This window comes from Calonectris borealis, chromosome 10 (genome assembly GCF_964195595.1).
Source record: "Calonectris borealis chromosome 10, bCalBor7.hap1.2, whole genome shotgun sequence".
In the NCBI taxonomy this organism is placed as follows: domain Eukaryota; kingdom Metazoa; phylum Chordata; class Aves; order Procellariiformes; family Procellariidae; genus Calonectris; species Calonectris borealis.
The window spans coordinates 14084849-14100716 of record NC_134321.1 but is presented as its reverse complement, the minus strand read 5'-3'; the positions used below and the strand labels follow the sequence as shown (position 1 = coordinate 14100716).

Below are 15868 nucleotides of genomic sequence, written 5' to 3'. Positions count from 1 at the left end.
ATGGCGGCGGAGGAGCCGGTGGCCGTCCCGAGCCGCCGCCGCCGCCGCTGCTGCCACCACCGGGGGCCGCCTCCGCTGCTGCTGCCGCTGCTGCTGCTCCCTTTGTTCCCCCCCGGGCTGGGGGCCGCCGCGCCGCCGCCGCCGGGCTGGGGGCCGCCGGCGCGCGGGGGCTGTCCCGCCGCCGTGCCGTGCTGGGCGGTGGCGGTGCCCCCGGGGCTGCCCGCGGTGCCGCGCCGCCGGTCCCCGTCGCGCTGCCCGCCCCGCGCCGCCCCGCCACGCCCGCTCCCCTTCCCGTCTCCATCCCCGGGGCGGCGGGGTCGGCGCGCAGCCCCCAACCGCCACCCGCTGTTCCCCCAGTACAACTACCAGGCGGAGGTGGCGGAGAACCAGCCGGCGGGGACGGCGGTGGTGGCGGTGGCGGCCCAGGACCCCGACGGGGGCGAGGCGGGGCGGCTGGTGTACTCCATGGATGCCCTGATGAACAGCCGCTCGCGGGAGCTCTTCAGCATCGACCCGCGGGCTGGGCTCATCACCACCACGCAGGCCCTCGACCGCGAGAGCATGGAGCTGCACTACTTCCGCGTGACAGCCGCCGACCACGGGGCGCCCCGGCTCTCCGCCACCACCATGGTGGCCATCGCCGTGGCCGACCGCAACGACCACGACCCTGTCTTCGAGCAGGGCGAGTACAGGGAGACCATCCGGGAGAACGTGGAGGAGGGATACCCCATCCTGCAGCTGCGGGCCACCGACGTCGACTCCCCACCCAACGCCAACATCCGCTACCGCTTTGTCAACGAGCGGGCCGCCCACGCCGTCTTCGAGATCGACCCCCGCTCTGGCCTAATCACCACCAGCGGGCCAGTGGACAGAGAGAAGATGGAGAGGTACTCCTTGGTGGTGGAGGCCAATGACCAGGGGAGGGAGCCGGGGCCACGCTCCGCCACGGTCAAGGTCTACATCACAGTCCTTGACGAGAACGACAACACTCCTCAGTTCAGTGAGAAGCGCTACATCGTCCAGGTGAGGGAGGACATACGGCCCCACACCGAGATCCTGCGTGTCACCGCCACGGACCTTGACAAGGACAACAACGCACTGGTCCACTACAATATCATAAGTGGGAACAGCCGGGGCCAGTTCTCCATCGACAGCATCACTGGAGAGATACAGGTGGTGGCCCCGCTGGATTTTGAGGTGGAGCGGGAGTATGCCCTGAGGATCCGGGCTCAGGACGCGGGGCGCCCTCCCCTCTCTAACAACACCGGCATGGCCAGCATTCAGGTGGTGGACATCAACGACCATGCCCCTATCTTTGTCAGTACCCCTTTCCAAATCTCTGTCCTGGAGAACGCTCCCCTCGGCCACTCCGTCATCCACATCCAGGCCGTGGACGCAGACTACGGCGAGAACTCGCGCCTGGAGTATAAACTGACGGGGGTCTCAGCCGACACACCCTTCGTGGTGAACAGTGCCACGGGGTGGATCACGGTCAGCGGGCCCTTGGACCGGGAGTCAGTCGAGCACTATTTTTTTGGGGTAGAGGCTCGGGACCATGGCTCTCCGTCTTTATCCGCCTCTGCCAGTGTCACCATTACTGTCATGGATGTCAATGACAACCGTCCCGAGTTCACCCAAAAGGAGTACTTCATCCGCCTGAATGAGGACGCAGCCGTGGGGACCAGCGTCCTCAGCGTCACAGCCATTGACCGGGATGTGAACAGTGCCATCACCTACCAGATCACGGGAGGCAACACGCGGAATCGCTTTTCCATCAGCACGCAAGGCGGGATGGGGCTCATCACTCTGTCTCTGCCGCTGGACTACAAGCAGGAGAGGCGCTATGTGCTCACCGTGACGGCCTCCGACCGCACCCTGCGTGACAATTGCCACGTTCACATCAACATCACTGATGCCAACACGCACCGGCCGGTGTTCCAGAGTGCCCACTACTCTGTGAGCATCAATGAGGACCGGCCCGTGGGCAGCACCGTGGTGGTGATCAGCGCCACAGACGACGACGTGGGGGAAAATGCCCGCATCACATACTACCTAGAAGACAACGTCCCTCAGTTTCGCATCGATCCAGACTCTGGGGCCATCACTCTCCAGGCAGAACTGGACTATGAGGACCAGGTCACCTATACGTTGGCTATCACTGCCAAGGACAACGGGATCCCCCAGAAAGCGGACACCACCTACGTTGAAATCATGGTGAATGACGTTAATGACAACGCCCCGCAGTTCGTCAGCCCTCATTACCAGGGCATGATCTCTGAGGACGCACCTCCCTTCACCAGCGTGCTCCAGATCTCTGCCACTGACCGGGATGCCCACACCAATGGGCGAGTGCAGTACACCTTCCAGAACGGGGAGGATGGGGATGGAGACTTCACCATAGAGCCCACCTCAGGGATCATTCGCACTGTCCGCAGGCTGGACCGTGAGAACGTTCCCGTCTACGAGCTGACTGCGTACGCTGTGGACAGGGGCATCCCTCCTCAGCGAACTCCTGTCCATATCCAGGTTACCATTCAGGATGTGAACGACAATGCCCCTGTCTTTCCCGCTGAAGAGTTTGAGGTCTTGGTAAAGGAGAACAGCATCGTAGGCTCTGTTGTGGCCCAAATCACAGCTGTTGACCCGGATGAGGGACCCAATGCCCAGATCATGTACCAAATTGTGGAAGGCAACATCCCCGAGATATTCCAGATGGACATCTTTTCTGGGGAGCTCACAGCCTTGATAGACCTGGATTACGAGACAAAACCTGAGTACGTGATTGTAGTGCAGGCCACCTCTGCCCCTCTCGTCAGCAGAGCCACGGTCCACATCAAACTCATTGACCAGAATGACAACAGCCCTGTTCTCAAGAACTTCCAGATCCTGTTCAATAACTACGTGTCCAATAAGTCCAACACCTTCCCCTCGGGGGTCATAGGGAAGGTCCCAGCTTATGACCCAGATGTGTCCGATCGCCTCTTCTACACCTTTGAGCGGGGAAATGAACTGCACTTGTTGATTGTAAATCAATCGAGCGGGGAGCTGAGGCTGAGCCGTAAGCTGGACAACAACCGTCCGCTTGTGGCCTCCATGCTGGTGACCGTCACAGGTAGGGTGTGAAAATCATTAAATCATTAAACCTTTAGTGCAGTACCTTCGGGGGGCTCTGTGTGGTCCCCCTCAGGGGTAGTGGGGGGGGTGGGGGACTAGCAACAAGATTTGGATTGGGAGTCCCTTCCAATCAGGGAATACTGGAGGGGCTGGGAAAGGTGACGGTGGGGGCATGCCACAGGGGAGTGCTGCGTAAGGGGGCTGAGGCCAGAGGTGGTCTGCAAGAACAAAGCATCGTTACTCAGCTGTGAGGATCGCTTGTAGCTGCTAGCGAGATACCTTTGGAGGTGCTGTCACCAGCGAGGCTGTGATGTGCACTGTAGGGTGCTGGCCGGACCAGCAGCTGGCTCCTGAGGTGGCCAAGGTGCCGGCCCAGGGGCTGGCACGCCGCTTCGCTGCCCAGCCTGGGTGTCTTTTCTCCCCGCCAGGACTGAGTACTTCCCCGGCTGTGCTCAGGAGGGAGGGATTGAACTCGGCGCAGAGGGATCCCTCTTAAAAATACCCATCTGCTGGTAACAAACGGTTCAGTCCGGATTCTGGCTGTGGCACCTACCTACACCTGCGCTTTCTGGTGCGGCTTCTAAACCCTGGTACTACCTTTCTGCAGCCCGCTTAGTGTTGCAGGGGACAGTTGTGACAAACCTCAGAGCGCGGTGCTTAAAACTCTCGCATCATGTGTGTTGCCGGAGTATCCAAATGCAGATGCTAGCAGTAACTGCTGGGGTGGCTTTGGGGAGTGTTGGGGTCCCCTCCGGCCCAGCTGAAGGCAGGGCAAAGATGGACCTAGGGGCTTGTCTGTGAGCAAGCGGGGTTTGGACCTGGAGCTCCCCACTGCCTGAGCTTTGCCTTCACCATCAGCCTTTTCTTTGCTTATGGATGTGTGATCTGAAATGGAGGCATCCGTCCATTGCTGAACCGAGGAGCGGCTCTGGGGGAGGGAGGGCAAGAGCCCTCTTTGGAGTGGCCAAGTGCCCAATTACCGAGAGTGCCTGGGGAGCTGTACGTTAAATCGTGATGCTCCCCTGACCCTTGGCTACCAGCTGCCCTCCCTTTTCACCCTCTCCCTCTCTCTGTCCGCCTTATTCAGCGAGGGGAGGATTTCTTTCAAAAGATGGAGCGAGGGCTTTAAGAGGAGACCTGTTCAAAGCAATCCTGCATGGCCAGCCCGTGGCCAGCACCAGCCCGTTGGTGGATTGGGGCTCTTGGGGGTTAATTGTAACCGCAGGGCTGGCTGAGAGTGAGTGCAGGCGCACACATGCCCATTGCTGGAGATGGGGGGTGGTTTTGACCTTTCCAGCTTCTGCCCAAGTGTGTTTATGCAAGCCCTGCCTCCTCACACATTTAACCCTGCACAAAGGCAGGAGACAATCACGTCCTGAATCCTGAAGTCCTGCGCCGAGCCGCCTCGCGGCAAGGGGGCCTTTGCAATTAGAGTGTCGTCATCTTCCAGCGGGAAGGGAGACTGGGAGAGGTGCACTCGTGAAGGAGGGGAGAAGATGGAAGGGGAAGAGCTGTACCGGGGAGGGAAGCGAGACACTGGAAAACGGGCCTTTTGTTGGCTTTGATATTAGCTGTGGAGGTGGAGGTCTGGTTTGGTTTTCCTTCTTTATTGTTCAAAGCCCCCCGCCCAGCTGGCAGCCCTGTCAGCCCGATGCTGTCGCTGTGTGCAGGGGGAGGGTGGGCGGGTGGGTTTGCAGAGCTGGCGGCCAGGACATTCAGACCCGGCTGCATTGTTTGCCCAGGCGCAGCGCCGCGCCGGAGCACCTTCCTCCCGCAGGAAGGCAACAATAGCACCTAGGTGGGTGCCCTGGGGGTCAGCATCCAAGGAGGGAGCGGCTTACCTGCCTGCCTGTGAGCTTTATGGTCCCTCTGAGGGAGGCTGGATCCCCCTAAATCACAGGGCAAGGGGCCCTTCTGCCTGCCTGTGAGCTGTGTTCTCAGCTCAGACCCTGTAGGAGGCAGGGAAGACTTGGCCCATCACAAACCAGTGCCATTCCAGGGATACTGACAGCCTCAAAACTGACCCCAGCTCTTCACAGGCATGTGGGCACCTATGGCTGCTAAAAACGGCTCTTGGCCACTGAAGGTGCAAGACAGTGGGGTGGTGGGGCTGTGTCTGTGGCCAACAGCACAGTGTGAGATTGGGGCATTGTAGGAGACTGATGTCGTTTTGACTTTAAACCATTCCAGACTGGTTTCACTGGGCCAGGCTGGTGGCAAGGGTGGAGGCTCAGCCGCATTCAGCTATGGCTGCTGTGTTGCCCCTGTTGCCCTCGAGCTCTTTGTACACAGCTCCCCTCGGCCTGCAGCCCAGGAGCTTGCCCTGGTGAGGGGAGTCCTTTGTCCAAGATGTCTCACCTAAAATCCCAGCCTGGCAGGGAAGACCTCCCCTAGAGCACATTTGTCCTGACTCCTATGTCTGAACACATCAGAGCCATCTTTTCAAGCCGAGTAAGGGTCCCAGGGCTACCTGGCCTTTCACCACTTGCATGCCTCTCCTGTTTTGAGGAGCCCACTCTCAGGAGCTTCCTCCCCTGTTAGGTCCATCGCAGCTGGAGATGCTGACCACAAAGTTAGGGTGGGAGACTTAAGGATTTCTGTTCCTGGTTAGGGAACAGTTTTGGAGTTTTCTTGGTTATTATATTTTAGTCCCTGTCTTTAGAGCCACCGGGAGAGTGACATTCATGCTCTGTGCTGGGTGAAGGAAGTCTGATTTACTTCCGAGATCTCTTAACCTGTCAAGTATTAAAATCTTGAGATGTCTGCCAAAGCCCTTCAGAAGTGGTGAGGAATGTTCACCTTACCCATACCTGTCTCCTCCTTTCCTGGCTTCTCCGTCTGGAGGTGTTTTACTGCTCCTCACATGCTACCCCCGTCTGTGAAAGCTACCCCTGTCTGTCCCCAGACCACCCTTGCCATCTCTGGGGTGGCTGCTCAGGGTGTTGCAGTCAGAGCGGTGGCTTTCGTTCTCTCGGACGCTGAATCTGCTGTTCAGAAGAGGACAGGTGGTGATGCACCGCAGCCTATTTCTGAGCTCCTGGTCCCCCCGAGTGAGGGACAGGCGTGCGTCCCCTCCTGGGTCAGGGAGGCCGTTTGAGCCGAGCTGCCTTCTTCCCAATCCCCAGAGCTCCCTGGGACGTTGAAGGCCAAAATATTTGCTGTAGGGGAAGGGGAACCTCTGCTAGTGACTCTGAGGCTCTTGGGGTGGGAGCGTTGGCTGGAGCCCATGCCTCGTGCCACACGGTGGGCTGGGGTGCTGCCCGGGGATCTGGAGAGCCTCTGGCAGCACGGGGGGACAGGAGAGATGGGCTCTTGTCCTGGCAGACCCCGGAGACTGTTGGGCAGCGGTTCGCAGCCCTGCTCCCCTCAAGAGGTTTCCAACGCAGGCCTGGAGCTCCATTCCCAGGCTGGCAGTGCAGCCCCCCCAGAGGAGTCTGCTGCCCTTCCCGCTCTCTGGCTGCAGCTCTTCTTTCTGTAGCTTTGCTGTTTTTGAAGCTGGTAAGTGTCAGCCTTGGAAGTGCAAACACGATGACCTGGTGCTGCCCAGCATAGGGGTTAGAGCCCCTCATGTCCCTTCTCCCTGCTCCTATCCCTGTAGGCATGTTTCCAGGGCTCCTCGCTTTGCTGCATGAATATTCACCAGGCACCAGCTCTCCAGCCACAGGATTTAATCAGAAAGGCTGAGCATTCGTGATTAAAATGCCTCCCAGGGGGGTCAGTGCCTCCAGCCAGCTTTGGGCTTTCTTTTGGTAGCTTTTTTTTTCTCCCCATTTGCAGTGGGTCATTCTCTTAACCATCTGCTTCCCCTTGCACGGAGCTGAGGCGGGGAGGCAGCCCTGGGTGTGATGCTGGGGTGGGACAGTGTCTTATGGGGGAGCTTACCAAGGAGGACTGTGGGGCTGGGGCTGGCTCCGCATTGCTGCGGGGAACTGCGAACGGGTCACTTGGGCTTTCCTGCTGTGGGCTGGGCAATGCCAAAGGCGTCAGGCACCCTGCAGCCCACCTTCTTCCCTGGCCATGGCCTCCTGGCTCCTGGGAGGAGTTGCTGGCCTCCGTCCTGCCCCAGGACTCAGCATTGCACCAGCCAAGGCTCAATAACAGCCATAAATCAGGTGGATGTCTGCCTGCCAATTGCTGGGCACTGAGCGGCCCTTGGGGAGGGCAAGAGCTGTCCCTCGGGTCTTGCGGCTGCTTCTGGGTGAACCACGAGCCAGAGGGAGGAGAGCGGGAGGCAGCTGGGCTTGAACTGAGCTCATGCTCGCCTTGGCCAGAGAGGCAAAGTGTGAGGAGGGGACAAAAGGAAAGGAGAGGGAGTGGGGACACAGTGCGGCGATGGGCAGGGGCCACCCTGCCTTATTCCCACTGAGAAGGGAGGTGGTGTCAAAGCAGTGGTTTCCCAGGGTGCTGCCTCACCAGGTGGTCCCTCAGGGAGGGATGCCGGGCTGCTGGTGGCTTGGGGAGCATCTTATGCCAAGCACGGCTGAGCCACGCTTGTGGCTTTCCCCTTGCTCCTGCCTCCCCAGGGCTGGGTGCTTTCGGCAGCCTGTGAGCCTCTTGCAGAGAGAAGGTGCCTCAGGGGACAGAGGTGATGATGCCAGTTCCTTGCGCTGAGCCCAGGCAGGTCTAAATCCCCTGGCACATCCAGCCAGGTGCTGGATGGAGCTGTTTGGTAACTACTGCTCATGCTGCCCTCCATGTCAGAGCCGGCAGGGTGTCACACAGCGGTGGTTTCTCACCTTGCTTCCATATGGGGCGGGAACAGTTTGATTTCAGAGAGAAGCAACCCCCCTTCCTCCAGGAGATTAGCTCCTGGGTGACTGTATTGGCACTTGCTGCTCCCCCAGCCCGGTGCGAGCCTTATCTCCAGAGCACCAGCCCCAGCGTGCAGGCTGACGCTTGTGCGGGAATTTGCAGGGTCGCCAGAAAGCTTTCACCTTCTGAAGAATAGAAGAGAGAGAGAGAGGGAAAAAAGGGAGACATTTCCATCTTTAAATCCTTCTGCACTGCAAACTTCAAACGGGGCTGAGGGAAATCGAAAGGCTTTGCAGCGCGGCAGCCACGGGGAGAGAGGAACAGTAAAGGCAGCTTTGCAAGTGAGGCTTGGAGTTGGGGCATGGGCAGGGGATGGGGGGCTGGCGTTTGCACCCCCTCGCTCTTGGCGGGGCTGGGGCTGACCAGGGTGCCAGGCAGCCTGCTGCTCCTCCTGCCGCATCGCAGTGGGTTGCAAGAGATAGAGCAGTGATGAGCAGAGTCTGGCTGAGTTTGCCAGGCTCGTTTCACATGTGGCCTCGGCACGGTCTGGTCAGGGCTGCCTGGTGGTGACAGCCTGGTCTGTTAGTCTGTCCTACACGCCCTGGTAGTGGTGCTTATTTGAGCCCAGGTTACATCTGTGCACGGGAGATGTCACCACGCAGTTACGTGCTGCTTGGAAGAGCGGGCAGGGGAGATGTGGTGGCACGGGGCTGCACTGTGCCTTCGCACGGCTGAGGATGGGATCACCCTGAAGATTGTGGGTCCCCTCCCTGCTTTGCGCAACACAAAGTGGTGTCACACCCGGGCTGAGAGAGGGACAGAGATTACAGCATGTGAGCAAACGAGCAGCTGTCCTGTGTTCACACTGGTAATGCACCATGGTCCCTCCAGGGCCGCTGCAGGCAAGACGGAACCGTGGCACCTTTGATGCAGGGTCCTGCTAATGGGGTGGTCATGCCGGTGTGCTTGGTTATAACCCACATGGCTGCCCCTCGGGCTGTGACCAGCCAGGGCTGCTGAGGGCTCATCCTTCAGCTTTCTGGCTGCGAGGCGAAGGGGCAGAGTGGGAGCAGCCCAGCACTGGGTGCCTGGTTTGCCCACACCAGTGTGTGCTGGGGGACAGGTGAGGGCTGGGGTGAGGCAGAGGGAGGGCTGCCCTCAGCGGTGCTGGGGGGATCTTTGCTTTAGCTGCTCTTCCCCTGAAGTGAGCTCAGCCCTCCCGCTTACCTTTTCCCGAGCCCATCTCCCATGACAGCATTTAAACTGGAGGCCAGAGTGTTGAACCTGATGCAGATGCCCAGGAGAGGATGCACCAGGCTGTCTCTGTGGAGCTGATTTACCTGCCAGGGGTCAGCATGGCAGACGGGAAAGGGGAGCGTCCCAGAAAACCCCTCGCTCATCGTTTAGGTGGCCTTGCTTGTGGGGGTGCATGGGCAGTCGAACCCACCGTCCCCAGGGGAAGGGGGGGGCTTGTGTTTCCCACTCATCGGTCATGTGTGGGGGATGTTACAGCATGGCTTGGTGCCCGGGGATAGTCCTGGGAGTCACCACTGAGATGTGCTGATGTAAACGTTGTCTCGGGATGATGATGGAGAGCCAGGTTTCCAAGGAAATGTGGAGGTTTGGGGCTCTCTGGTGGATGTGGGGTGGGAGATGGGAACAGCAGGCGACAGCCGTGTGCTGCTGATGCCCATGGGGTATTAGCATTGGGGTGCTGGCAATGGGTGGAAGATGGATTGCCCATTTCACCAGGAGAAGTGAGGCTCTTAATGAGCCTCGTCAAGCGTTTCTGGGGCCACAGATGTAGGCAAGTCTTTGCCTTGTGATGCTGAAGCCTGGCTCTGCCTGCCTGGGGCGGAGGGCCAAGAAGAAGGGAGACTGGAGAGAGAGGAGGTGTCCTGGAGCAGCAGGCAGGCTTCTCCCCTTCCTGCGTGCCCCTGCTAGCAGAGGTGCCCGGGGTGGCCGGAGTGAGGGGGACCTTGGCAGGCTGCTTTGTGGGATACCTCCTGGCAAAGCCACTGACTGGGGTCACATGGAAAGGAGAGTTAATAACTGAAAAATAAAACCACTGCCCAAACTTCTGCCCAGGCAGAGAGGGGGAAGAGTGACAGGCCCAGCAAAGGGCCAGGCAGCTCGCATTTGGGCAGTGTAAAGTGGTGAGGCTGGGGAATGGGCTGCGGTACTTGTGCTCTGGAAGGGACTGGTGGGAGTTTTATCTGAGCAAGGTATGGGGCTTGCTGCCTGGCAGGTCCCCAGCTGGGGTAATTACAGTCTGCGTCCCACTGGGAGGGGTGCTGTGTGCCTGCCTGCGCTTGTAGCAGGGAGGGTTTCCTGGAGGAATTAGGAATGTGGTCACATCTGTCTGTCTGTTTGTCCAGCTCCTATCTTGGTCAGTATTTCCTAATTTGCAGCAGGGTATGACCTTGCAAGGTAGAGGGATTCGTTGGGTTTCTGGGAGCTGGGTAGGTGGGGTGAGACAGGGGGCCCCAAATCACATAGCTGCTGGTGTGGGTGCTGTGGTGGGAGCTGTGCCATTGCCTGTCCGGGCTGGTGCTGCGCTGCCTGCGTCTCTGCAGCCTGAGCTGCCGGCACGTGGGGGTGAGATGCTGCTAACGGCCAGGGCCCTGGGAGGGAGCAGGCGGGCACGCTGGCACGCTCCGAGTGTGCGTGCACGCTCTTTTGTTCGTGCCTGGGAGATCGCTCCTGTGGTGTGGGGTCCCATGGGGAGGGAGTTTGTTTCCAAGGAAAATAAAGATTAAAGAGAATTAAACAAACCGGAGATGGGCTGAGGGAGGAAGAGATGCGGAGCAGATGGTGAGAAGGGGGGAAGCAGAGAGACCGGTACAAAAGCCTTGGAGACCCTGGAGGAGAGAGGAAGGAAACGGCAGGAGGAGAGCGCAGGGAAAGGCAGCATGGGGGAGACAGACAGGGCGCAGCGGGGAAGCAAAACACCCCAGGCCCTGGCATTGGCTCCTGTGTTTGCCCAACCTCCTGCTGGGACTTCCTTCTGCCCAAATCTCATCAGCATCTTTGTTCCTGAGAGCTCAGTTTGCTGCCGAGATCCAGGGCAGGGAGGAAACCTGAGAGTTACCTCAGTGGAGAGCCTGAGGGGAGGGAGAAGGTGCAGCCACCCCAACTGCTCCCCCTCTAGCCCAGGTGGCACCCTGCTAGCCCCCGGGGCTGTGGCTCCACGCTTTCTTAGCCAAGGACTTGGGCCTCTTGGGGGCTGCACCGAGGTGCAGGGCGCTGCCCCGGGGTGGGAGGGAGGAGACCCTCCAAGCAGCAGGCAAAGGCGTGCAGCGTGTCTTTATTCCCTCCCACAGACGGGATCCACAGTGTGACGGCCCAGTGCGTTCTGCGGGTGATCATCATCACAGAGGACATGTTGGCTAACAGCATCACGGTGCGGCTGGAGAACATGTGGCAGGAGCGCTTCCTCTCCCCACTGTTGTCCACCTTCCTGGAGGGGGTGGCCACCGTGCTTGCGACGCCCAAGGAGGACATCTTCATCTTCAACATCCAGAACGACACGGATGTGGGTGGCACCGTGCTCAACGTCAGCTTCTCAGCCCTGGCGCCGCGGGGTGGGCGCTACTTCAGCTCAGAGGAGCTGCAGGAGCAGCTGTACATGAAGCGCATGGCGCTGACGGGCGCCTCCATGCTGGAGGTGCTGCCCTTCGATGACAACGTCTGCCTGCGGGAGCCCTGCCAGAACTACATGAAGTGCATCTCCGTCCTCAAGTTTGACAGCTCGGCCCCCTTCATCGCCTCACCCTCCACCCTCTTTCGGCCCATCCACCCCATCACTGGCCTGCGGTGCCGCTGCCCGCAGGGCTTCACCGGGGACTACTGCGAAACGGAGATCAACCTCTGCTACTCCAACCCCTGCCTGAATGGTGGGATCTGCACCCGCAGGGAGGGGGGATACACATGCGTTTGCCACCAGCACTTCAGCGGTGAGTGCCTGGAGTTGGGGGCTGCAGCGGGACGGGTGAGCGGGTCCCTTGGTGTTGCTGTCACCATGGAGGGGTGCTCTTCCCAGCAGGGCAGCGGGTGGCGGAGCCCCTCTTTGCCTGCAGAGGTCTGGCTCTGCTCCCGGCTCTCTGTGTTTCCATGGCGCTGGATGCACAGGGTTGAGGTTGCCATAGAAATCTCTCTTCCAGGGAGGTGGCATGGAGGGCTTTTGGGGACCCTGGCCACCACCTCCCAGCCTTTTTCACAGAGCAGGAAGACCAGGTTGGACCGTGCCAGGCTGGAGCACAGGAGACTCCTTGGCCCTGCCCCATGCAAGTGGGGCGATAGGCTCCGGGACTATTGGAGGTGCTGGTTTCAGCCCATGCCAGTCTTCAGCTGGTCTGGCAGAGGTGTGGAGCCCACACGCAGTGGGTGAGCTGCTGCCCACTGACGATGGAAGGGGAGGCTGGGCCTAGCTGCCCCACCGGGCAGGATCCAATCCAGGCAAATCTGGTCCTAGCCATGGGGAGAATCCCTGTGCTGACCAGTGTCTTGTTGCCCCAAGTCCTCGACAGGCTGTGGAGACCTGTGCCTGCACACAGGCGACCTGGGGGTGGCTTGTGGCTGCTGGGGAGGGAGCCCTGCTTTGCCCTTCCCACCGGGAGGGAGCGTGGCAGCAGATGGCTGCCTTGGAGCCGCTCTTCTAACGGTGGCTTCTGGTGAGATAAGCAGAGTCAGTGGTAATTAACCCCCAGCATTTGAAGCGTGAACAGCTATTAGCAGAAGGGTTAATGAGCTCGTTTCCTTGTCACTTCATGCTGTCTCCTCATCCTCCTTGCGTGCCACGGAGCAAGTAATGGGAGCAGGGCCTGGGGCGTAGGACTGCAGCTGAGCGGTTCCCTGCATGCTGCGGGGACAGCACGGGAAAAGGGGCTGGCCAGAGCCCCTGCACTGCACTGCTGAGCTGCCTTAGGGCATCCCCGTTAGCAGTGCCAGCAGGGTGCAAGGGTATTTGGTGTCCCTCATATAGATGGTTTCCACTTGGCTTTTGCTCCTGCGTCAGAGCCTGCCCGCAGGGTTAGGAGGCTCCTGGTGCTGTGGGTGAGACTTTCATAGCTACTGGCAGGGGAGCTCAGCGGTGCTGGGCTGTCCCCACACCCTGGAGCCAGGACTGCAATGCCTGTCCCAGGCTTGTGCAGTGAGTGTGCCCAAGGAGGCACTCTCAGCATTGCCAGGACTTCCCTGGCTTGTCCTTGCCTCTCCATCCTTAGGACCGTGCAGCCCAGCTGTGGCCAGTCCCCTCCTGTCCCATTCCCATGCCATCCTGGATCCAAACTTGCCCCTTCAGCCAGAACTGGCATCCCATCCAGCCCAGGGGCTTGGGCTGCAGGGCTGGCAGTGGTAGCTAGCTTGCTGGCTACTGTGGGGAACACCTGGGTGACACCTGGGTTGTCACATCCTTCGCCTGCCCCCAGCCACCCCACAAACTCCTGTCCCTTGGCTGCCCTGCCCCAGACCTGAGCTGAGGTCTGCACCCCCGGGGCAAGGAGTGGGTGGGCAGCCACTGCGTGCGTGCCCCCCAGCTGGGACATGCCTCCCGTCTCGCTCCTCCCAGGTGAGAACTGCGAAGTGGACAGCCGCTCGGGGCGCTGCGTGCCTGGTGTGTGCCGCAACGGCGGCACCTGCACCAACAGCGCTGACGGGGGCTTTCGCTGCCAGTGCCCGGCAGGCGGCTTCGAGACTCCCTTCTGCGAGGTGTCCACGCGCTCCTTCCCACCGCGATCCTTCATCATGTTCCGGGGCCTGCGCCAGCGCTTCCACCTCACCCTCTCCCTCTCGTGAGTCCTCTCCCTCCTCTGCTGGACTCTGGTACCTGGGTCCCCGCGCTGGTGGCTCTTGTGCACCCTGGGCCTGTCCAGGGACTGGCTGGTGCTCTCCAGACCCCTTCATTACTGGCTTTGCCTCGCCACGGGGCTGCCCTGGTGCCTTTAGCCAAAAGGCTCTGCCTCTGCACTGGCATGTTTCCCCTGGCATCAGCTCATCCCTTCCCTCAGTGCCTCTGCCCTTCCTTGCTGGCAGCGCTCTGCCTCCATGCCAGGCTCTCCCATGCTCCCAAAGCATCCGCTGGATCAAGCTCCCAGCCCCTCCCCAGCTGAGCTTGCACCCGGGGCCAGGGCCAGGTCTCACCTTGTCCCTGTGCCGGGATGCTGGTGCATGCCATGGGAGAGCAGGGATCTCCGCGTGCTTCTTGCGCACACCCTGCCCTCCCGCTTCCTCCCTTGCCTCAGGTTCAGCACCGTGGAGCCCAGCGGCCTCCTGCTCTACAATGGGCGCCTGAACGAGAGGCACGACTTCCTGGCGGTGGAGATCATCCAGGGGCAGGTCCAGCTGAAATACTCCACAGGTAGGCTCGGCCCTGTCTGTCGTGGGATTTGTGCCGTGGGAGCTGCGAGAAGGCCTGCGCTGAGCGGGGAGAGCGGGGTGCTGCCCTGGATGGAGCCCACGCTAAGGGAGACGGGGTTGAGAGAGGTCTTGGTGAGCGTCAGTGGATGGCTCAGAGGATGGGTGTGTGTCTCAGGACCCTCCCTAGGCTTAGAAGTCCAAGTGCAGCAGGGGGGTTGTGAGCACAAACCGGGACAAACCCTTTGGAGGTCTTCCCTGCTGTTCTGCCCCATTATGTCATCGGGAGCTTCATCTCCTGCCTTGCCGTGAGCCAGTCTGGAGAGGAGGAGCCTCTTGGGAGGGTGTTTGCTATCCTGTCGGTCTCATCCCTGCTGCCTCGTGCTATTGCTGTGCTCATCCTGTACCCATCCTGCCTGCCCTGAGGAGCGTCAGATTCAGCTGCCAGGAGCACTGGGCCTTGTGTTAACAACTGGGGCTTCCCTGCCACCCTGTGTCCAGTGCTCTTCCCCCTTCCCCTGCGCACAGCGCCCGGTGGCCGTCCTGCTGCTGCTCTGGCTGCGCTGGTCTCCTCAGGGAGGGGCCAGCGAGGGGCCAGCCGCACGGTGCCAGAGCACCCGGGCACTCAGCCTGGACAGAGGAGCCATCCCAGGGTGCTGGCTGCTGGTCCCAGAGCTGTGATTCCCCTGCCCTGCTCCTGCCACAAGACCGCAGCAAGCAGGAGCTGGCGTGCCGAGCTTGTCTCTCTGAAGCCCTTCTCCATCCCTGCGTGAGGTTGTCGGCAGTGCAGAGGGCTTGGTGCCTGCAGGAGGGGCGGGAGCATCCGAGGGCTGTCTGGCTTCCCTCAGCGTGCCGTCATCCCTGTCCCCACAGGAGAGTCCAGCACGGTGGTGAGCCCCTACCTGCCGGGGGGCGTGAGCGATGGGCAGTGGCACACGCTGCAGCTTCGCTATTACAACAAGGTACGTGCACCCCGGCTGTCCCCCCACGCGTGTGGGCCTCTCTCCCTGCCAGGCGTGAGCGAGCGGCTCTGGTTTTCCTGTTCTCTGGCTCTGCCCCATGAGGGAGGCTGTGGAGAGAAGGTAGAGGTGGTTTTCAGCCCTTGGGGATGGGCGCAATGGAGCAGACAGCCAGGTGCAGGGGGAGATTGACCTCAGGACCACACTTGGAGGCAGCAGCAATGTGCTCCGTGCAGTGTCCTCGCCTGTATCCATCTCTGGCGCTGCTTGCTGGGCTCGGCTGGAGAGGTCCCTCCTGCTTTGCTCGCACTCCAGCAGCGCAGCAGTGCCCGGGCCACGCTCAGGCCCTTTCCTTGCTGTTGTGCGAGCCCTTGGGTGCCTGGGTCTGGGGGCATGTGTGCTGCTAACGCCCTGCATTTGGTTTCAGCCCAAGGTCAGTGCCCTGGGCGTGGTGCAGGGCCCCTCCAAGGACAAGGTGGCCATCTTGACAGTGGACGAATGTGATGCCCCAGTGGCCCTGCAGTTTGGCAGCGAAATTGGGAACTACTCCTGTGCTGCAGAGGGTGTGCAGACCAGCTCAAAGAAGTGAGTTCCTCAGGGACTGTGTGGGGAGAGGAGCAGGGCACCTGGGTCCCCTGCAGAGTCAGCCCTTCACATCTGGGACAGCTGTAGTTCCAGGGGCCTCAGCT

General features: G+C 60.6%; 1 protein-coding gene across 4 annotated transcripts in view; it reads left to right on the top strand.

Moving 5' to 3' along the window:
• CELSR3 (cadherin EGF LAG seven-pass G-type receptor 3) overlaps window positions 1-15868 on the top strand; it is a 34545-nt gene continuing 18677 nt past the window's right edge. For 3 of the 4 annotated variants that reach the window (XR_012675030.1, XM_075158943.1, XM_075158942.1), the window contains exons 1-6: window positions 1-3112; window positions 11190-11822; window positions 13436-13658; window positions 14109-14224; window positions 15094-15182; window positions 15607-15764. Coding sequence is in view for 3 of the 4 variants with exons in the window: in XM_075158943.1 (XP_075015044.1) it covers window positions 1-3112; window positions 11190-11822; window positions 13436-13658; window positions 14109-14224; window positions 15094-15182; window positions 15607-15764 (4331 nt within the window). In the remaining variant the exon portion in view is untranslated. The remainder of the gene's footprint in view (window positions 3113-11189; window positions 11823-13435; window positions 13659-14108; window positions 14225-15093; window positions 15183-15606; window positions 15765-15868) is intronic. The other variant, XM_075158944.1, reaches the window with a different exon arrangement.